Source organism: Hyla sarda, chromosome 5 (genome assembly GCF_029499605.1).
Source record: "Hyla sarda isolate aHylSar1 chromosome 5, aHylSar1.hap1, whole genome shotgun sequence".
Lineage (NCBI taxonomy): Eukaryota > Metazoa > Chordata > Amphibia > Anura > Hylidae > Hyla > Hyla sarda.
The window spans coordinates 88205065-88228327 of NC_079193.1; the positions used below are offsets into that span (position 1 = coordinate 88205065).

At 39.0% G+C, this 23263-nt stretch overlaps 1 protein-coding gene across 11 annotated transcripts in view; it reads left to right on the forward strand.

Moving 5' to 3' along the window:
* Nucleotides 1–22845, forward strand: part of CREB5 (cAMP responsive element binding protein 5) — a 616745-nt gene extending 593900 nt beyond the window's left edge. For 9 of the 11 annotated variants that reach the window (XM_056519876.1, XM_056519873.1, XM_056519872.1 and 6 more), the window contains one exon: nucleotides 4977–13250. In XM_056519876.1, the coding sequence (XP_056375851.1) occupies nucleotides 4977–5140 (164 nt within the window). In that variant the 3' untranslated portion in view covers nucleotides 5141–13250. Of the gene's footprint in view, nucleotides 1–4976; nucleotides 13251–22788 lie in introns of those variants that run through there. The other 2 variants (XM_056519874.1, XM_056519878.1) reach the window with 2 other exon arrangements.
* The last annotated feature ends 418 nt before the right edge of the window (nucleotides 22846–23263 follow it).

Here is a 23263-nt window from a genome sequence, read left to right on the forward strand (position 1 = left end):
AAACTGCTTGCTGTCTTCTCACCATGCAGGTGTACTCTGAATATAATAAGCAGGTTGAGCAGCTGTTATTGTAGGTGTCTACAATGCGCCATGTGGATTATTATATATTGTATAACACCTTCCATGATGAAGTGTGTCTCTGAAATATCCTGACACAGCTCATATGAGTTAGTCAATATTTCTAAGTGTGTACATATAAATATTTTGCAGTATAGATAGTAAGAGTACACACTTAAAAAATGGATACCAACAATACTCCTGTCTATGACAATAGTAATATGAAAAAATACACTGAAAGCCATTAAAGCCACAAACTGGTACTATTGTAGTAAACTCAATCAGGTAATAAAATAAAGTTCCAGATTTAAAGGGGTATTCCGGCTTTATAATTTTATCCCCTATCCAAAGTATAGGGGATAAGATGTATGATCGCAGAGGTCCCGCCGCTGGTGACCTCCGCAATCTCGGTGCAGCCCCTGGCATTCTGTTCCAGGCGCTGCCTCCAAGACAGGGACGTGACGTCACGGCCACGTCCCCTAGTGACGTCACACAACGCCCCCTCCATTCATGTCTATGGGGGTCACGGGGGTACCCAGCGGCAAGACCCCCTGCGATCATACATCTTATCCCCTATCCTTTGGATAGGAGATAAGATGAATAAAGGCGGAAAACCCCTTTAAAATTGCCCTGTCCAGGATTTCAGTTCGTCTAGAATCTCTGACACATTTAAGTGTCTATAAAGATGTTGTAGTTATAGTTAACATGCCCCTAGCTACAACAAAATTTTAGAATGTGATAGCACTTACCAATATACAGTGGGGCAAAAAAGTATTTAGTCAGCCACCAACTGTGCAGTTCTCCTACTTAAAAAGATGAGAGGCCTGTAATGTTCATCATAGGTATACCTCAACTATGAGAGACATAATGTGAAAATAAAATCCATAAAATCACATTGTCTGATTTTTAAAGAATTTATTTGCAAATTATGGTGGAAAATAAGTATTTGGTCAATAACAAAAGTTCATCTCAATACTTTGTTATATACCCTTTGTTGGCAATGACAGAGGTCAACGTTTTCTGTAAGTCTTCACAAGGTTTTCACACACTGTTGCTGGTATTTTGGGCCATTCCTCCATGCAGATCTCCTCTAGAGCAGTGATGTTTTGGGGGCTGTCGCTGGGCAACATGGACTTTCAACTCTCTCCAAAGGTTTTCTATGGAGTTGAGATCTGGAGACTCGCTAGACCACTGTCATTTAGACCCCACGGGGTGAGATCTTACGTGGAGACCCAGATCGAGGGAGATTATCAGTGGTTTTATATGTCTTCCATTTTCTAATAATTGCTCCCACAGTTGATTTCTTCACACCAAGCTGCTTGCCTATTGCAGATTCAGGACAGAGGAGCCTCTTAAAGGGGTATTCCAGGAAAAAACTTTTCATATATATATATATATATCAACTGGCTCCAGAAAGTTAAACAGATTTGTAAATTACTTCTATTAAAAAATCTTAATCCTTCCAATAATTATCAGCTGCTGAAGTTGAGTTGTTGTTTTCTGTCTGGCAACAGTGCTCTCTGGTGACATCTCTGCTTGTCTCGGGAACTGCACAGAGTAGAAGAGGTTTGCTATGGGGATTTACTTCTAAACTGGGAGGTTCCCGAGTCACATGTCAACAGAGAGCACTTAGACAGAAAGGAACATCTCAACTTCAGCAGCTAATAAGTACTGAAAGGATTAATATTTTTTAATAGAAGTAATTTACAAAGCTGTAATTAATTAATTTTCTTTCTGGAGCCAGTTGATATTTAAAAAAAAGTTTGTTTTTGGATAACCCCTTTAAAGAAGAAGTTACATGTCTGTGAGAGCCAGAAATCTTGCTTGTTTGTAGGTGACCAAATACCTATTTTCCACCATAATTTGCAAATAAATTCTTTAAAAATCAGACAATGTGATTTTATGGATTTTTTTTTTCTCATTATGTCTCTCATGGTTGAGGTATATCTATGATGAAAATTACAGGCCTCTCTCATCTTTTTAAGTAGGAGAACTTGCACAATTGCTGGCTGACTAAATGCTTTTTTGCCCCACTGTACCTGTGCCCCATTTAGTAATAATTCACGCGGAACACCCTTGCTGTATAGCTATTATATCACAGGAGACACAACATTCATATAATATTAATATAAAATTAATATCTGTCTTCTAAGTTTGCTACCCACAGAATTCTCAATCTCTGCTTGGAGTTAAAGGGGTACTCCAGTGGAATTTATTTATTTTTTTAATCAACTGGTACCAGAAAGTTAAACAGATTTGTAAATTACTAAAATTATTGTTTAAAAATCTACATCCTTCCAGTACTTATCAGCTACTGTATACTACACAGTTCTTTTCTTTTTGAATTTCTTTTCTGTGTGACCGCAGTGCTCTCTGCTGACATCTCTGTCTGTCTCATGAACTGTTCAGACCAGAATAGGTTTGCTTTTGGGATTTGCTTCAACTCTGGAGGGATTAAGATTTTTAAATAGAAGTAATTTACAAATATGTTTAACTTTCTGTCACCAGTTGATTTAAAAAAATATATATATATTGTTTTCCACTGGATAACAACCAAAGCATTTGACTGGACATGGGTATCTGGGAGATGCATTAGCTCCCCGGCCACTCAAAATTGCTTCTATGGGAAAATATCTCCATACATATGGGGGGGGGAGATATATCAAAACCTGTGTAGGGGAAGAGTGGTGCAGTTGTCTATAGCAAACAATCAGATTGCTTCTTTAATTTTTCATAGGCCTCTTTAAAAATGAAATAAGCAATTTGGTTCGTTGCTATAGGTAACTGCACTGCTCTTTCTCTTCACACATTTTGATAAATCTCCCCCATGAGGTTTGACGGTGTTTGGATTTAATTTTCCCTACATTGTATGATGGATGACATGGTGTATCACACCACAGAAAATTGTTCTTATAATTGAATAAACCAATTGCCAAATTAGGTTATTCCCTGCTATATAAGTTGGTACCACATGAAGGTACAGCTCCCAGTATAACCTGAACAATGGTAAGGGTATGCTGGGAAACAAGAATTTTAGCACACCCCCTCTTAGCAGACCCATACAGTGAATACAGTGCCTTTCTCCAAATTGGGACATGCTCCTCACAGCTCAATACACTGCACCAGGAAAATATTATACTGCTTCACCCTGTGCCTTTTTTTTAAAGAGCATCTGTCACCAAACTAAACTTTTAATATATTGTTCCTTATGTAATTATAAGACACTTTGCTATTTACTTGCTGTTAAAATTCTCAACCTTTATATGTTTTTAATGTGATTGAAAAAACAGCCACTAGCTGGCTCTGTTCTGTTTTCTGCCACAAGTCAAACAGTTAGTTTGGTCTCTTCCTGGCCTGGCAGGAGACCAAACTCAGGAAGTGCATGCAGGGCATGGGGGGGGACAGCTCTCACAGGCTTCAGTGACGCGGCGCCTGCTGGGGAATGACCACTTTCTCCTGCCGGGAGCTCACACAATGTAAGAAACATATTATACAGTGGTTTTTAAAGCTCAGAAAAGGTCAGGAGAGGGGTTAGGAGTAGTTAGGGAATATAATCTGAGTTAGCTTATAAAATTTGGTACTCTAAACAAAACTGCTATGCATTGTCCCTCTAAATCTATCACACACTGTACTCCCGTGTGGATAATACTGCCACATAAAGTCCACTTTTAATGAATAGAATACACTGGCCCAGATATGTCAATCTGTCTAAGACAAAAATTGTCTTTGTTGCCCATATTATTTCAGTAATGTGCAGTATATGTGGTATTCTCTCCTTGTTTCCACCGGTAATGATATGAAAACCTATAAGGATTGAGATACATCCACTTTAAAATTCATAACTAGCCCAGATTTATCCATCTGCCTCTCACCTAAACTGTCTGGTTTTGACCATAACAACCAATCACAGCTCAGCTTTCATATTTTATCGAGCTCTGGAAAAATGACAGCTAAGCTGTAATTGGTTGCTATGGGGTAGAAAAAGTGTCTAAAAGTTAAACCTTATGTGTTTCCCATAACAATCAATCAGTGCTTAGCTTTTATTTTGACAACAATATAAGAGATAATAGCTGGTCCGTGATCAGTTGCTATGGGAAACAAAAAAGTTTTTCTTTTTGACACTTTTGATAAATCTTCTTATGTAATCAATAGAGTATACTTTACCTTCTGTAATTGACAGAATATACTGTGTCCATGTTATTAATAGGATACACTGGATCCTTTTCAGTCAATATTATGCACAATACACAGTGAAGTCAAGAGAATATAATCTATCTGACTCCGTTCGGCTGGGATACGGGAGAGCCCGGGTTTCACATCTCCCAGCCGGATACGGTCACCGTACTAAAGAATCATGGTGTGAATGCACCTTTAAAAGATACAAATGCCAGACCCTGCACTGCCATTTAGAAATGCCTAAAAATGCTGAAGTAGCACAGTGACATAGACACCCCACTTAAAGACATAGATACAATTGAATCCAGGGGGAACTAGGTTGGGATCCTGCTTGGGCCTAGCTATAATTTGAACAACTGATTTTGGAGAACTGGACAGATCTCACCTGTATTAAGGAATTCAGGTTCTGGGCACAGGACATTGCCCCTTGCATGAGCCTTCACTACAGGTCTCAATTGTGATGGTATCCAATGTGACTCAACAAGTGGTGGTGAACAACCACTGTACAACACTGAGACATCTTACACTATTTGGTTGTGTTTGCCTCTGGTCTCAATCTTAATAAATATTTCAACCAATTTTTGTGTGGGGCATACCTAGTTTGGTTAATTGGTTATTGAATAATGATGGTTATATAATTAGCTTAAGCATGTTGTATCAAATTGTTATGTATAATGAAACTGTCTTATATATTATATAGTACAATATAATCTAACTAAGTATTGTGCCAATGTCTTACTCAGGTCCTGAAAATAGTCCACCCGAGAGCCCAGTTCCTGCCTGTTCCCAGCAGCAAGTGATCCAGCATAACACCATAACAACTTCTTCGTCAGTCAGTGATATGGTTGGAAGCTCCTCTCTAAACCCTCTCGCCAACCACAGAACAGACATAAATCCCATTCTCTGAAACAATGGGTTAAAGAACTGCCTTCAGGAGTTTGGTATTAAATCAGTTCTTCCATTTTTATTAACTTTTTTCAACTTTATTTGAAACCTGGAAGTCTCTTCAGTCATTGAAAGACCATACCTACCCTTTTTTTTATAGTATTCATTGTTTTGTCTTTTTTGTCTAAGAAAAGGGATTTATAACATTATTATCATGCAGTTTTGGGAAAAGTGTGATGCTTTCTCAGTGTTCTGGTACAGCGTTTATGAACTGTTGCATTTATGTACAGAGTTAATTTTTTTTTTTTACTATTCATCTACATAGTGGCCTGAACCCTTTATTCTTTAAGAATCTATGACTATAAAAAAAAGGTTAACAGCCATTTCTACTCAAAGATCAAATTCAAGGGGTTGCAACGAGGTAATAAAGCGTACAATTACATTTATTAGGGTACAAGGAGCCATTTTCTGGGACAGATTCTAAATTGGAGAGAATATATCCAATGCATTAGGAAGCAATTCCTTATGTTTCTGTGTACAGATTAAGTATTTATTCACACCACAAAATGGCCTCTTCCACTTTTTGCAGGTAACGGTTCTCCTTTACATGTAGCATTGTAAAAGCAACTACAGCGTGATCTGTTAAATTCCAATTACCTATTCTTTACATTTCAGAACAATTATATGTAAAAAAAAAAAAAGGGGGGCCTCATGTATCCAAACAGAAAGCAAGAAATGTGTCCTGGTTGCCCATAGCAACCAAGGTCTGGGTTTCTTTGGCAATTTAGAACATGAAAACTGAATGTGACTGGTTGCTATGAGCAGTTTGGCCTTTTTTCTACTGAGTTTTTATACATGAGACCCATGAGTCCCAAACTGCTGTAATACAGTAGCCTATGACATGAAATTTCTAAAAGTATGTAGCAGACAAAAAAAAAATTTTTTTGAAAAGCAACAACATCTCTCCCTACGTCAATAATGATAAAGCTGTCCCATAAGATATTGTAAAGAATAATGCAGCTCTTTGTGTATTTTATTACAGATATGAGAAGCCATCTTGAATGTTCAGGCTTGTATGAATTATTAGCCTAGCAGTCTACTGTATTTCTTTTTTACACAATTTGTATGTGAGTCTAGTACTTACAATACAAAAGGGATCTTCATGAAAGCAGTAGGGTTGCCTTTAGCACCCATCCAACATTTTTTGTGTATTGTTAAACAGTCGATGTTTTGTTTTGTTTTATAAATTTTTTTTAAAGCAATTTACCAAAAAATACATCTGATTGGTTCTAATGTGCAAAAAACATAAAGAAGATGTTTAGTGCTAAGCAATTTATCCCCTATCCAACCATTGGGACCCCCCGCGATCTTCCGTATGGGAATCCTACTCAGCCACGGCTGAGCTGCTGTGTGTGACGTTTTGCACATAGCAGGTCAGCTGGTAGAAACACTCCCCCTCCATTCATCTCTAGCGTTCCTGTGTCTACTCCTCTCCCATAGAGATGAATGGAGGAGGGGTGTTTGTACCAGCTGACCTGCTGGGTACGAAACGCGCTGTAGCAGCGCAGAGTCGGGGCCAAGCCGGGGCCGTATGGGAGATTTCTGAGGTCCCAGCGGTTGCACCCCCCACAATCAGACATTTATCCACTATCTGCAGGATAGTGGATACATTGATTAGCACTGGACACCTTCTTTAAGGACAGATTTACTTATCTTGTCTAATATTTAGACAGTTTATACATATACCAGTCAGCTTGAAGAGCTGTATTCATCACAGTAGCTAATGCTGTACTGTAATTTGTAGCATATTTAGACACTGTGGGAGATAATCAAAAACTGTGTATTTCGTAGACATTGTAAACTTAGACTAGGCGGTTTAAGATTGAACCGGATCTTTGTCAGCCGTGTAGGCTGTTTGAAAATCTGGTGCATCTTTAGACTGTCTAATTTAAATTTACACCATGTATTAATTGACTTCGTTTTATGCCAAAAAATTAAGCCAAAAAGTGGTATAAGCCATGGTTCCCTTTTCCCCAAACCCACACCAAATTTCCAGTAAGCCTCGACACTTTTTGTGAGGTGCAAAAATTTATGAAAAGTATCTAAAATACATGGAAAGGTTAGTGCAAGTAACAAAAGCCATTTTTGGCCCACAAATTGCACCAGGTTTTTGGTTCAGGCAGTTTTGATTATCTCGCCCGCCGTTGTCTTGGTTGGTTTACATAACACTATTATTTTGTGGCAAATGTTTGGGGAAATTTTGGGGTATGGTGTCACATTTGAAAGCATACCACCTTCCCACTTAGCTGCTCCTCATTTGCCCCCTTTGCGAAAAGTGTTTAAACACATTATAAATGTGGTGCAAGGCATGTGGACCTTTCTTTTTGCTACAAATCATGACAGAATTCTGGCACATTTGAATCAATCATAGTCTTCTTGTTTATAGATAACACCTATAGAGTCCACCTTGGCTTAATATTCAGAATATATGCTGCATTAGAGTTAATGCACTTGAGTACATTAAGGATCTGCACAATATCCAAGTTGCACAGATCTGTAATATAGACATTTTTTGGGGCCCTACTGTACCTCTGTATACCTTTGATTTCCTATGGAGTCATGTAGAGCACTGAAGAATATATTACTGACCTATTCTTCACTGCCGTACAGATCCCCATAGGCTCTGTGTGCCTCCATAAAGCCTCCATGCCTGTAAGCAAATACACTTTCTGCATTGCATAATGAGAACTATAGTGAAAAAGGTGCAGTCTACAATACTCTCTCATTTGCCACCAGAATTAAAATTTTATGCACTTTCCCTCATTTTTTACCTCACATTTACCCTATAGCTACAATAGCTCTGCCCAGTACCATAAGTCTGAAACTACTTGCCACATAAATCATGTCTAGAAAAAGTCCACTTTTTATATTTCTTTCCAAAACTCAATATGGTGTGGAACTGTTATACACTCGACACAACCCCGGTCCAGGTCTAGCATGCACTGTACTTTCTTTAATTTAATCCAGTCAACCAAAACAATGTACAGGCCTTTTTATACATTATATATAAATAAATATATATGCCTATATATTTTTAAGCGAGCATTTACTTTTAAATTGTTTAGTCCAATGCTTTCTTTTTTATTGCTTTTTCTACATTTTATGGGAAATCAGATAGCCTTTTATAAAAATGGAACATATATATTGGTACACCATGTGTAAAAAAAAATCTTATACCTTTAAAATGCCCCAGGGTGCTAATTTAGTTAGATTTTTTTTTTTTTTTTTATGGAAAGAACATAAGTGAGATTATATGAACATAAGCACTAATGGTAACACAAGAATCACATTTTATGTTACCTTTGATTAGAATCAAGCTTTATGGATTGGTTCTGTTTCCTCAGTTAAATACAGTTGTATTTTTTTCTATTTTTTTTGTAATCAAATGAAAAAAATAAGGTTTAGCTGTTCAATATGTGTCTGCGTTTTCTCAATTTTGTAGCCCGACAGTTTGACATATGTATACCTTGTGGCTCAGGCATGTCTGTATTTTATGCTAAACCAACAAGCTGACTCGTGTCAGTCTGTACCGCTATAAAGTTTGCCATTGCATAGCATTCACTATTGACAGTGCGTTGGAGACTGTTAACCTTTACAGGCAGTCACAGGCAGTGATATGAGTGTTATCAAACCCAAAGGACATAGCAATTCTATATAACCTCCTACTTGCCGCCATATGGACCAAGCACCTTTAATGCAGTTCATGTGATTTGCACAATATGTATATCATTTCTTACATCCTTCCTGATCTTCAGATCAAAAGCCCATCTCGCCTCAGAAAGTCAAGTATGTGTCTGCTTTATAAAGAACTGTACTACAGAAGTAGCAGAGCTTAGTATGTCATTTGGCACTGCTCATATTATGATGATTTATCTGGAATTTTACATGGGTCTGTAGGTTAATCTACTGTGTTTTTCTATCATGATGCACTAAGAAAGCGGACCCAAAGAGTTAAAAGACATATTTAGCACTGCTACATCTGCAATTGCAAGCCGTGTTTTGCTGGTATCTAAAGGATAGGGGATAAGATGTCTGATCACGAGGGTCTGGCCACTGGGACCCCCACAATCTCCGGGCTGGCACCATGGTGTTCTGAACACAGAAACATGCAGTACGTAGCCGTCACTCCTCCTCATAGACATGAATGGAGGGGGCATAACAGCTGTAGTCACCCATCATAGAGCAGAGTTCGGATGACTGGGTTGCCATGTTGGAGATCGTGGGGGGTCTCAGTGGCCAGACCCCACAATCAGACATCTTATCTCCTATATTTTGCATAGGGGATAAGATGTTTAGGGGTGGGGTTTTTTTCTGGCGTATTTTGTAAACTGCCACTGCAGTTTTTGATCCAAAACCAGAAGTGTATTCAAAAGGAATGGGAAATATAAAGGAAGGACTTCTACTTTATACTAGATCCACTTCTGACTTTGGCTCAAAAACTGCAGTGGCAGTTTTCCAAAAAGTGCCAGAAAAAAACCTGTGTGGAAACTTAGCCTAAACCTTCCTGTGGTCCAGCATTCTATGCAATGTAAATGTACAGGATTTTATGCACATGCACAGGGCACATCTAAAGATATGGTGAGCTTGAACCTTACACGACTTCTAGATCACCCCTGTGTTTTAAACCCTCAGCACCTAAGCTCAGGTCCTCATCGACCATTTTTTCACCCTGTGATGCCAGTTTGAGAAAACCATACTACATGCATGCATTTGTTTGCATCTGCTGAACTGTTATGCCCAAGACTTGCCGATTTTCAGCTGCCTACTGACTCTGGGTTTGGAAACTATCCTTACTTTTGTAAACATCTATATATGAGAATTTTACTTAGATTGCTGTTTTATATTTTTTTCTGAACTTTAGGATTAATAAAGCAACAGCAACAATATGGGTCATGTATGCTTGTGTATAAAAAAAACTGGGTATTCCAGGACATATCTGGAGAACAAACAGAAGAGTGCGATAAGAAAATGGTGAATCATTATGCACTTTGGGAAAAATGTTATTCTATACCTATAACAATGTCATTGTGTGCTTTTTGGTCATGTTGTCAATGAGAGATGCAAAAAGACCCTGGTGCAGTCGAATTCCACTATTATTAGGGCATGAGATGGAGCCTGGACCAACCAATACTCACAGTAAAGAGTCACCTATTATGATGTTTTTGGTGATAACCTAGTGCAAACCACAAATCTAGACTTTGCCTTTATTGTAAGTCCTGGCTCTTAAAACCTGCACTATATTTAATACAATATTGAGCTATATGCAATGTCTATGGAAAAGACTCCCATATAAAAATCTGCAATTGTTTTGCACCAGGTTTTCACTAAAGAATATATCATACAATTGCATAACCATCAGGAGACGCATTTTATATAGGAAAAAAAAGCCATTTTGTATGTTTGCCGCCTGTTATCTGTATTGTCTGAATTGTTCCTATTATGTTAGGGGTACTGGCACAATATATGAGTGATGATGGCTCAATAAATGATACCTACACATACTTCATATAGACTGTTTAATGATTGTTTAATTAAAGGTTTTTAGTGTAAGCCATGTGGTAAGGGCCACAATATTGTCATATGTCCTTTAGGATATGCAGAATTGTTTTAACATTTAGCATTATCCATGACAACCGTGGTTGATTTTATTTTGTATTGTACATTTGGTTTGGATCTGAGCTCCCTTTAGTTATCAATGTATTAATCAGAACAGGTCACATAGTGATGTAGGGCCGTTAACAGTTAAAGGGGTGTTCCGGACAAATACACCTTATCCCCTATCTAAAAGATAGGGAATAAGATGTTTGATCGCGGGGGGCCCGCCGCTGGGACCCCCTGCGATCTCCGTGCAGCACCCGCATTCTATGCGGGGCTGTGTCTCCAGTCTCGGAAACCTCTTTGTTTCCGGGACTGGAGACATGACGTCCTGCCATGTCTATGGGAGGGGTGTGATGGCCGTCATGCCCCCTCCCATAGACATGAATGGAGGGGGCATGGCATGACGTCACATCTCCAGTCCTGGAAACAAAGAGGTTTCCCGCAATCAGACATCTTATCCCCTATCCTTTGGATAGGGGATAAGATGTATTTGGCAGAATACCCCCTTAACTACCACCTAACTTAGCCTATGGCACCGATTCCATGCAAGCTACATATCACTGCCCAAGACTGTTAGTTCATCAATGTCTTTGTGTGAAGACACAACCATAACAAGACATAACCAGTTTGGCAATGCAAGAATGTAAATTATGTTAGGGCCTAGTTGTTGATAAAGTTGGATATTATAGATCATGTCACAGAACCAAGTCATGTTGTCATAGAAAATGATTGTGATAAATAGCTGTAGGCAACTTTTTCTCAAGTTCCCTCAAATGTCTGCCAGAAACTGCACTGGGGAATCACTGGGGATATATTTATAAATTATATACTGCAAAAGGTGGCCATAAAGACTAGTCAGGTGACAGCACTTATTTTACCTGCACTTTTGATAGTGGCTGGGATCTGAGCTCTTGTGCAATGCCACCACTATAGGGCCCCTTGTTGTCTTGTAATTCAGGGGTCTTGTAGGTGTCACATTGACAATGCCACATACATTTTTATTTGTATATGTGTTACAGAACAAAGAAAAAAAAATAGGTTTATGGATTAACTGCGATAAAAATTAACCAAAGAAGCAAACTTATTGGGTGTTTTGTGTTATGGAGTGTGTGAGGACCTGGAGTAAAGGGCTCATGTCTGAATTATGTGAAATACAGAATGGTATGCCCCACACCTCCCCCTGTTATGGGTAAATGGAATAGAAACAAACTGTATCTTATCTTTTCACATTCAGGTCTTACTATATCTCAGTCTCTTAGGTCCTGTTCACACTACTGGGATTCCACATGGAATTTCCATAAGAAAGTTCCACGTGGATTCCACTTGCAGCAACCTGCCTGATTTCAATGGGCGTTCCTCGGCTCTGTTCACATGTCAGAGGTTCTGTAGTAGAATTCCTACAAGGAAATTGATTCCGGAAAAATATTGAAGGTGTTCACCAGAATCCACCAGAGAAGTTGCATTTGTCAATGGGAAGGCCTTTATGTCCATGGCAGATTGCGGCTGACATAAGCGCCAATTCTGGACTATTCTGGGCCATCTCTGGATTACCTCAGTGTTGCATACACTTAGTGGACTAGAGTAGATTCTCTGCCCTGCCCCATCAGAGCCGAGATCAGCTAAGATTATTAACAGGCCTGTCTGTATGTTGTTTATGTAGTCTGGTGATTGCCTAACCTAACCAATCAAATAGAAAATACCAGAGTTGTTGCAGCTTTTGTAAACTTTTATGGGACAAAGAGCACTACATGTAGCATATTTTTTTCCATCACGGTGGCAAATACCTTGACTGAAACTAATGGACTAACTTGTAAGTCAGTAGGGTTATTCGGGCATCTGCACTATGTTGTGTTTCCATTTATAATATAAAACCATTTACAATGTAAGCAGAGCTGTAGGCTATGGCCACAGAGTGGATCTCAGGCCTATTTTGTTGTAAAAAAAATGTGTCCATAATATAGCAAAAATTTGGCATCTGAGTTATTAAAGGGGTTTTCCAGTAATAGAAAAACAGTGCTAATTTCTTCCAAGAACAGCAACACATCTGTCCACAGGTTGTGTGTGGTATTACAATGTGGCTTCATTCACTTCAATGGAACTAAGCTGCAAATCCACACCCATCCACACAAGAAATCAGCTCTGTTTTTCTAATGTTAGATAAACCCTTTAACATTAATGTGTTCTATCTAAGTCTATGGGAAAGTGGTTGTCTGTGCACACAAGATGTAACAAAAAAACTGTCATTTTATTACATATCCCTTTTAATGGTGCAATAGTCTGTCTACACCAGGGGTCTCAAACTGGTGGCCCTCCCAGCATGCCTGGACATCTGGAGGGCCACCAGTTTCAGACCCCTTGTCTACACAGAGTCAGTTTGGACATTAAACATGTGTATCCCCTATGGGTCCTCAGGTTATTGATGCCTATTTGGCTCAGTATAACTATGTAAATTACCTGATAATCTTTAGTGCATAGCACCAGCTATGATCATTGTGTCCTTGTCATAATCAATATCAGTATTTCATGCCATGACTTCCCACTGAGTATATATTATCATTGCTAATGTGAGCAAACATGTATGGGTGTAATACTTAGTGGAGAAAGAGAGAGACAGTCTCAGCCACTGATAAAAAGAAGTCAGTACATTTCAGACTACCTTAGTCTTCCTTCAGACAATGCAGCTATACTAAAGTCAGTGATCATAGCTATATAAAAAAGATGCACCAGATCTACCAGATGTTAAGCTTTCTGCAGTCCCCTCTAGACTGGTCCACTTTGTGATGAATTCTGTTTGAAAACAAGAACACAACAAGGGGTTTTAATTTCTCATTCATTCTTAAAAAAGTAAAGTTAAAAAATATATTAACTCTTTATATTCTCTTACATAGGATTTTTATATCTCTAGTGCAATGGTCTGCAACTAGAGTCACCACCGTTCTTGCAGAAAAATACTTGCCATGCTAATTTGCTAAATTATATCACAGGATACACATATGTGGGGGAAATTTTGGCCTATTCTGACCCCTATTACTTTTTTTTTCTTTTTTGCACCCCAATCTGTAGTTTTTCACAGTACCATTTTTGTTTAGATTTTTTATGACTTTTTGATTGCTTTTTTATGCCCTGATACAGCCTGTAGCTCAGCACCTGCCCCAAACGAAAACTACAACTCCCAGCATGTTGCACTATATAGTATAGGTCAATGTTTCCCAACCAAATGTGCCTCCAGCTGTTGCAAAACTACAACTCCCAGCATGTTGGACTATATAGTAGTATATAGTATAGGTCAATGTTTCCCAACCAGGCATGCCTCCAGCTGTTGCAAAACTACACCTCCCAGCCGTTGGCTGTCCGGGCATGCTAGGAGTTTTTGTTTTGCAACAGCTGGAGGCACCCCTGGTTGGGAAACACTGGTATAGTATATGTTGCAACATTCCAGGAGTTGGGGGATTGATTGGATAATTACCAGCAATTGCAGTGCCAGTATCTTTAATCTAAAATTACCGGCAGGGTGGCCAAAATACAGGCTGCACCGGTAAAATATCGGCCTGGTGGCAACCCTATCTGCAACCTGTGACTCTCCAACTGTTGTGCGACTACAATTCCAGCCAGGCCAGAAGTCATAGCTCTGCAACAGCTGGAGAGTCACAGATTGGAGACCACTCTTCTAGTGATTGATCTATTGCAATAAATTTCAGCTTTTACTTTGTGTGAATACAAAAGCTTAACCTATGTGGAAGACAAGAATTTGGCGAGGAGTTGCTATATTAACAGATCAATATAATTACTGTTGAGCAAAGATTAATGGTGCATACCTATAAAGATAGGAAATGGAATGTGTCTGGAGCTCTGAAAAATGACTGTTCTCTTTCTTAACCTTTATGTAGCTGCCTGACTAAACAGAATTAGTAAACTGATCCCTTCACCTGAGTTATGAAACACATTGTAACTCTCTGTAAACTTGACTTTAAGGACACACAGAGATTAATAGCTCTCCTCATACAAATCACCCATCTGGTTGTATTCCCGTATTTCCCCTTTTCCATGTACTTTCCATATATATTGAAAAAAAGAAAAACAAATATACATATGAAATAATTTTGACACCTCCTGGTAAATAAAGTCCCAAATGTCATAAGCTAGTAATAATATTTTATTACCTATGTAATATGATCCAGTCCAGTCATATGGTTTGGCTGTGAGTGTAGTCTGGGCATTTGTTACCATATCGGCAATGTGCAAAGATAAGGGGGTCTGCCTACATGGAATGGCTGCATGCAACACCTACCAAATTATTCATACCTAGGTTCATTTAACACCAAGACTTACATATGACTTACTTAAAAGGGAACAGCATTGGGACAGCTAACTTAAAGGGGTACTCCGCTGCCCCAGCATTTGGAATATTTAGTTCCGAATGCTTAGAGTGGGGGTCGTGGTTGTGACCTCATGGCCACACCCCCTTGTCATGTCACACCCCACCCCCTCAATGCAAGTCTATGGGAGGGGGGTGGTGTGACATCACAAGGGGGCATGGCCGTGGCGTCACAACCCCACCGCCCACACCTAGCGTATTAAACAAACACCGGGTGCTGCACAGAGATAGAGGTGGTCCCTTTGGATAGGGGATAAGATGTCTAGGGGCGGAGTCCCCCTTTAAAAGCTTTGTTTAGATCTAGTTTTTTCTGGATATAATTTCTAGTATTGCTATAATATCCTGGTGCCACAAGTGCACAATAGCATGTGGAACTGCCATTAGCTGGGAAGCAACATTCAAGAGGCATGATCCACTGGTGAACATTAATCAATAATATACTGTATCTGGCTCTTATGGATACCAAGCCTGTAATTTTGTTTACTGTTTTGTTAGTTTTGTGTTGTATTAAAGGATCTTACAGGACTTTGATATTTATGGTAATTATTATAAAATAGGTGGGGGTCTGATTCCCAGCATCCCCAATGAACGGATGACTGAAGGGACTTCGGCCTTCCAGTGAACACTGCGGCCTCTTTAATATTTACCAGGCACAGCTCCATACATGTTGTAGCAGCTGTGTCTAGTACTGCATCAGTTCAGACCCATACAAGTGAACAAGACTGGGCTGCAATACCACTCATGGCCACTAGTGCACCACAGAAATTTGAATTAGCTGATTGGTGGGGGCCCAACTCCTGGCACTGACACCAATCTGCTATTAGGCTATCAATATTAAAGTCCCAGAAATATTTTAATGTTATGTTGGTGGCACAGCAGTTGTGAATAGTTCAAAGCACTCAATGAGTTAAGAGTAAAGGCTTGTAAAAGAGGACATGTTCATGAGTTACTGTGCAGGAGGGAGAGGGAGCAGATTATTCCTTTATCCCTCCAGCCTTAGTGTTCTGCTAGTTGTAAGTGCTGGATCTGCTATGTTTTGGCATACATTAGAATTGTAGCCAGTATAACACTTTATGCCTTAGAGAGACCCTATCACGAATACTGTATAATGCTATGCAGGAATTCTATTTTGCCGACAGCACATAAAGTACTGGTCCCTCCCGAAAGCTCTTATTAAATGCCATGCATACAATGAGAACATCCTTGTGGTGCCAGCCTCGACAGTAAACCTTCTAAATCAGTAGTGGCTACATTACTATAATCCCCCTCATTTATTTGTGAATGGATTACACTACACGGCACATTTAGGTGCCAAAAGTAAAAAAAAAAAAATGAACATAGGTGTCCGGTGCTTGTAAGAAGTTCTAAATATCATTGCAGATATGCAGATAGGTAGAGGCAATGTTTTATGGTAAATGTAAGTCATCATTATAAACCATCTCTGATATTTTTTGTAGAATAAAAATTTAAACTATATAAACTATTAAACAGATTAATTATGTTGTAGACAGTAATGCAGCTACTTTCTATCAATTGGCATGGCATCCCCCTCAGTTGGACATACTAGGGATATGGCTTCAATGTCTGTCCTGAGATAACCCCTTCAAATTCTTTATTACATTGTGTTGCAAAAGTTTGAGTCATATTCAATAGAGAATGATGAATATACTGTCTTGGTAGCTTTATCCTATGGTCAACAAATTAACCTTGAGCACCTATGTTACATATTGGGGTAAGGTTGGGATACTAGCCATAATTGTACTGTAGGAGTGCTTACTTTTGCATGAATCAATGAAATATAAAATACAGCTCCCTGAAAGTGACTCAATATGGCAACTTGATAAAACAGAACATTATTTGTTTTCAATTTGCTCAGTCTTTCAGTTTTTGTTGCTTCACACAGAGACAATGGGAGGACATTTACTATCTGTAGCATATCAGATAGCAGATAGTAAATGTCCCCCATGTTCAGAGGTTAAAAGTGTCAGATGTGCTATGGAACCATTTCTTGATAAATTTGTCCAGTATTTGATTAAATGCATAAGGTAGAGCTCCAGCCCCACCCTGCCTTCCTGCATATTGGAAATGATAATATACTGTAAATTAGATTTCAACAAAGAGTTTAGTGGGAGTTGTAGGCATTCTGACCAACTGAGATCCAGTTATAGATTCTACAGCTTCATGAGATATCCCTGCTCTTTATTTCCTGCTTCTGAGCTTATGTGCTTCTTTAATTCCCCCAAAAAAGAAGAATGTAGAATTTTGTTGTGAGATAATGCAATACATTTAAAGATAATATATGCCTTAGAGCCAGTGACCATTGGTATTGCATGTCTTCTAAAACTGCATGTTGCTTTACAGTACATCCCATTCTCACTATTTTTTTTCAACATGTTATACCTAATATTGCTACATTTAGGCACTCATTGAATACTATTATGTCCTACTTTTTAGCTATACATGCCTACCCTAACTCTCTAAACTAAGGCCAGTATCTGCTCTATAGTCGTTGGCTTGTATATCTGTTTTGTAACTTAAATTGTACTGTACATTATAATCTTAATCTGCAACATATTTATAACAGATCCATTTTTTAACCATGGACTATAAAAAAAATTATCAATAGGTCCACCATATTCTACAGTTTAGAAACCGCTTAATGAATTATGGAATAATACCATCATTGTCAGAGAGCTCTAAGCATCATAATAAGTATCTGGGATCTTACCTAAAGTTTGTAACATGTAGTTGGAGGAAAGCCATCAGTTCCGTCTATTAAGTGTCCACGAAAATGATGAGTCTGTGGACCCACATACGCTTCCAGCAATCTATTCTTTTTTTAAATTTCATATACATTAACTATTAGAAATAATGAGATAAAAAGAAGTATAAGGCACCAGCACCAAAGTTGCAAATTGAAAAGTTAACTATGATTAAAGCCCATACAATGACCAGAAATGGATTAGTTTTTTTTCTTATTGTGCATTGATGAGCTAAATTATCTTCTATGCTTTATGGGGGAAATTTATCAAGTAATAAATCGGACAATAACGTTGTCCATGCACTGTGCTCTTAGCTAGTGTACATTTTAAATACAATTAACGCTACAACTGTAGCGTTATTTGGGGTAAATCCAAGCTGCCGGAGACCACGCCTCCTTTATCACCACTTTATTCCACGCTCCGCCCACTAGGCACATTTTCTACAGTCTGCGCCTATCGCAGACAATGATCAATTATTATCAAAAACAATGATCTATATATTAGGTTCTTCCATTACTTTAGCTCTACAGATTACTTTATACATATCAATCATTTTCATATGTTTTCCACACCTAAAATAAAGTTCATTTATTTATAGAAGGCCTGAAAGATGCAATGTATGCCCTGACAGAGTTTGGGACACTTTTCCCACAAACAAATAAAAAAAATAGTGGCTAGTTATGTCATAACAGAGACTGACCAAAACTAATAATACATTTTAATGTTAATTTTACATGTTGAATATTTTACCATCTGAAATCCACATGTCCTCTAATTTATGGCATATTAATGTTATTTGACATTTCTCCTAACCAATGAACTTCCACAGAGATTATACAGTGGTTTGCCTTCACGAGAAATGTTTCCTTTTTCTACCTTGGCCCGCGCTCATACAGGGATGGTGATGAATGATGTCACTTATTTAAGAAAAATCTTATTAGTAATTACAGGGATTTCATGGTTTGCTGGAATTGCACAATGTCTCCTGAAGTTAAAGTTAGGTCTTCGGACCATAAGTAACAGTAGTTTTGTTGGTGTGGAAAAGATCCAGTATTATTTTACGTGCTCTGGTAGAGACAAGTTTATAATAAAAATATATATTTATTGAATGATCAACCAAACATGGTCTATAGAAATAAGTGTTACGAGCTGAGTTACAATAATTCTGTTAGGCTTCAACTTGAGTATTTGGTCCATCATCCTCGGGAACAAGAGTGATACTAAGGGTACGTTCCCACACGGCGTATTTTGCTGCGTATTTGCTGCGTATTTGGTGCTGCGTATTTTCCTACCCATTGACTTCAACAGAGAAAATAAAATACGCAGCAGCAAATACGCAGTAAATACGCCGTGTGGGAATGTACCCTTACTAGTCATTTTCACTCACTAGAAGCAACCATTCATATTCAGTGCATAAATGGCTGCCGTCTCTAAGTGCGGATGAAAAAAAATTCTCTAGCACTGTGTCAGGTAAATAACCGCAAAGGGTGCTGTATAATTGTATTTTATTTCTGTTTTGCTTTGTATACAACAGCATTTCATGTATAGTAACCACCTTCCTTACTGGAAGCAGAAACATTTCGTACCATATGTGTAAATAATTTCTAAAAACATTTCTTATGTTATGCTTTGTATGTTTTTTTTTTGTTTGTTGTTTTTGTTTATTTGTCTTCAGTTTGGAAATTCATTGTTACAGAAAATATTAAAATTCTTCAGTTTTTACATCTATTTGTAGATTTAAAAAGAATGTTTGTACAAATGTTAATATCCACTGCAATTTCAATATAATAAAGCACTCAAAGTACAGATATTTTCTGTAATTTCGTATGTCTCTGTATTTTTTTTTATGTAATACTGCAGATATTTAACAAGCATGATGTTATAACAATATAAAACAAAGTCATACTATTAATGAGGGTGATTATTATTATCAACAGCATACGTAGAGGACTGGGGACCCCATAGCAAAGATCAAAAAAGGGCTCCATTATGGTGCTACATTTTTGTACTCCACTTAACCACTTTGGGACTATTCCTTTACATTGTTTCTGGATAATCTTTGTATATGTTCTTTCTTTCTTATATCAAAGGGTATAAAACCAACCAGTACTGGGTCCTCTTTCTCATGGACTTCCTTTATTTTTTGTATGCCCTTTTATATAAGCATTTAGGCCTGTTAGGAAGAAGTTCATGTTCCTCTTAGCTAAAGCTGTTCACCCTTCTCGCCATTTCCACCACATTTGCAATATGTTTTTGAAAGTGATGAAAAGCAAAATATTGCACTTTTTCCACACTGAAAACTGTTAAAATGTGCTCTATGAATTCTATCTTTTGATGATTAGTGTAGATAATAATGTAAATCACTTGTCCAGAGATCATTTCTTTATAACACCGTATCTTGTAAAACTTGGACCATCAATAAAATTAAACAGCTACATTTCCATTATAAACGATGAGTTACACAGAGTCAAGTACAATTTCCCCTCTTATGATCAAAATTGACCACAGTAACCCACAAATAACTTAAAGCGTTACTGTCACTAAAACAACTTTTTGCATGTTGGTCAGATATATCAAAAGTTTTTGGTGGCACCGGGTCTCACTCCTGAGACCCAATGTGATCATGAGTCATTAGCTGGGGGGGTGGCATTGTGTCCCACTCCCCAGCAGGCAGTGTAATCCGTTCATTTCTCTGCATAGAAGTCTACATAGGATCTCTCATCCTGCCAGGGAATGGAGTGCAATGCCCGCTTCCCTGCTTATAACTCATGTCACGATTCGGCTAGCTGGATGTGGATCCTCTGTGTCAGAGAGGGATTGGCGTGGACCGTGTCGGTGGACCGGTTCTAAGTTGCTACTGGTTTTCACCAGAGCCCGCCGCAAAGCGAGATGGTCTTGCTGCGGTGGTAGCAACCAGGTCGTATCCACCGGCAACGATTCAACCTCGCTGACTGCTGAGAAGGCGTGGGACAGAAGGCAGAGGCAAGGTCAGACGTAGCAGAAGGTCAGGGCAGGCGGCAAGGTTCGTAGTCAATGAGGATAGCAGGAGATCTGGAACACAGGCTTAGGACAACACTAAACGCTTTCACTGGCACAAGGCAACAAGATCCGGCAAGGAAGTGCAGAGGAAGTGAGGTAATATAGCCAGGGAGCAGGTGGAAGCTAATTAGGCTAATTGGGCCAGGCACCAATCATTGGTGCACTGGCCCTTTAAATCTTAGAGAGCTGGCGCGCGCGCCCTAAGGAGCGGAGCCGCGCGCGCTAGGACATGACAGCCGGGGGCCGGGACAGGTGAGTGACTTGGGATGCGATTCGCGAGCGGGCGCGTCCCGCTATGCGAATCGCATCCCCGCCGGCACTGTCAGTGCAGCGCTCCCGGTCAGCGGGTCTGACCGGGGCGCTGCAGAGAGAGGAACGCCGCGAGCGCTCCGGGGAGGAGCAGGGACCCGGAGTGCTCGGCGTAACAACTCATGATCACAGTTGGTCTCAGGAGTGAGAGCCAGGGCAATCGACAACTTTTGACATGTCTGATTGACATGTCATAAGTTGTTTTTAATGACAACTTTTGAAAGGGGTCTTGAAGGGGTCAGAAAAATGTTGATTAATATGAAATACCATCATAGATAACAAACCAAGCATGTTCATATGCTTATACAGAGTCATAGGCACACAGGGTGCTTCTGTACACTTTAGCGCCACTGAATGCCCCATAATACGTAGATTTTCTGCATTGTTCTTTATGAGAATGTATCTAAAACATGACATCAGATGGAGAATACCATTATTTTTATAAGATTTCAGATCAATGCAAAAGAAAAACATCTGTATATCCAGCGGCATGCCGTTGCATCGGAGAAAAAACACATGCCACCTATTGAGGTGGTGTATATTTCTGTGACTTTAGGTGCCACAAGTTGACCCTAAAGTCGCATGTGAGAAGGGTGTGCCCCCAGCATGTATCTCCATGCAAGGCTGAGCTGAGTGAACACAGTCTGAGGGTGCGTTCACACGCTTTTTGTTTTTGCGGGTTTTCCGCTGCGTATTTGAAAGGGGGGGGGCTCTTCTCGGCTGTCCGCAGCAGATTTTTCACGGAGGAATTTCCGTTGTGGAAAATCCGCTGCAAGCCCCGTTGAAGTCAGTAGGGACTGCGGCGGATTTTCCGCAGCGTAAATTCCGCTGCGGAAAATCTGCTTTGAACAGCAGAGAAGAGCCCTCCCACTTTCAAATACGCAGCGGAAAACCCGCAAAAACTAAAAGTGTGTGAACGCACCCTTAGACTACGAGAATTAGTCCCTCTTTGCTCCATAAATGTCCCTCTTTTTTAACCTAGGGATTAGATTTGCATTCATAAACTTTCTACGTTGCCAGAAACTAACTGTCTGGCTCCTAGCTGTAAATTAGACTCAAACCTGCCTATTATTTTATCATCTGGTATCATCTGGTGTCCTTCTTAAAAAATGGTTCTATGCAGATGAGTTGTATGATATTATTTAAAATAAAAAGTATTGAGGCCTACAGAAATGCATGTAAAAATAAAACTTTCATACAATGGCCACCCAAAAAGTTAGTTATGGTTAACATGAAGTGATTAGCTTTTGGGAACTTAGAGATATGGGGCTTATTAGTGTAACTGAATTATATCCATCTCTGTGTACATAGGGCAGTATTTATGACTAAGGACTGTCATTTTATATAGTATATGGAAAAAATATCAGTTTAATCCAGTCTGGTATAAATAGTTAGTGCCCATATTCATAGCTAATTTTAGAAGTAAGTAAGATCATACCGGTAAGATTTGCACCTGGTATATTTTTTATTATATTGTATTACATGCTGTATAACCGCATTGCAGTATATTGATGTTTCCATGCTCAGGTGGCAAGATATTTATAATATAAAAAGTCAAGCATTCGGAAAAAATGCTTAGACACAATCCTAGGACACCAGCGGTGTCACATCGTGCTGAAGATGTCATTAGTATAAAAATAACACATCACAAGACTACTATGAAGCACTCGGCAATATTTTACTACGGACAAGACACAGGACCTCTTCATGTCCTGAGAACCTGCTGAAAAGCAATGAGGGCTTCACATAAATAATCACAGGTGGGCAAATGATCCAGTGTAAATCGACTGCTACGGGGGCTGGTAATGTGTAGTCTGTACAGAGCAGATTAAAAAAAATAAAAATAAGCATGAAAAACAAGAGGGGTATTTTATGTTGAAACTCGGGACCCTGCACAGCAAGAGGGCCCAAACCTGTCTTATTAAATATCAGTGGCACAATAATGACATTTACAGGCATAAGGTGAGGTCTGCTAGATGGGTTCTCTGTATATGAATTTATT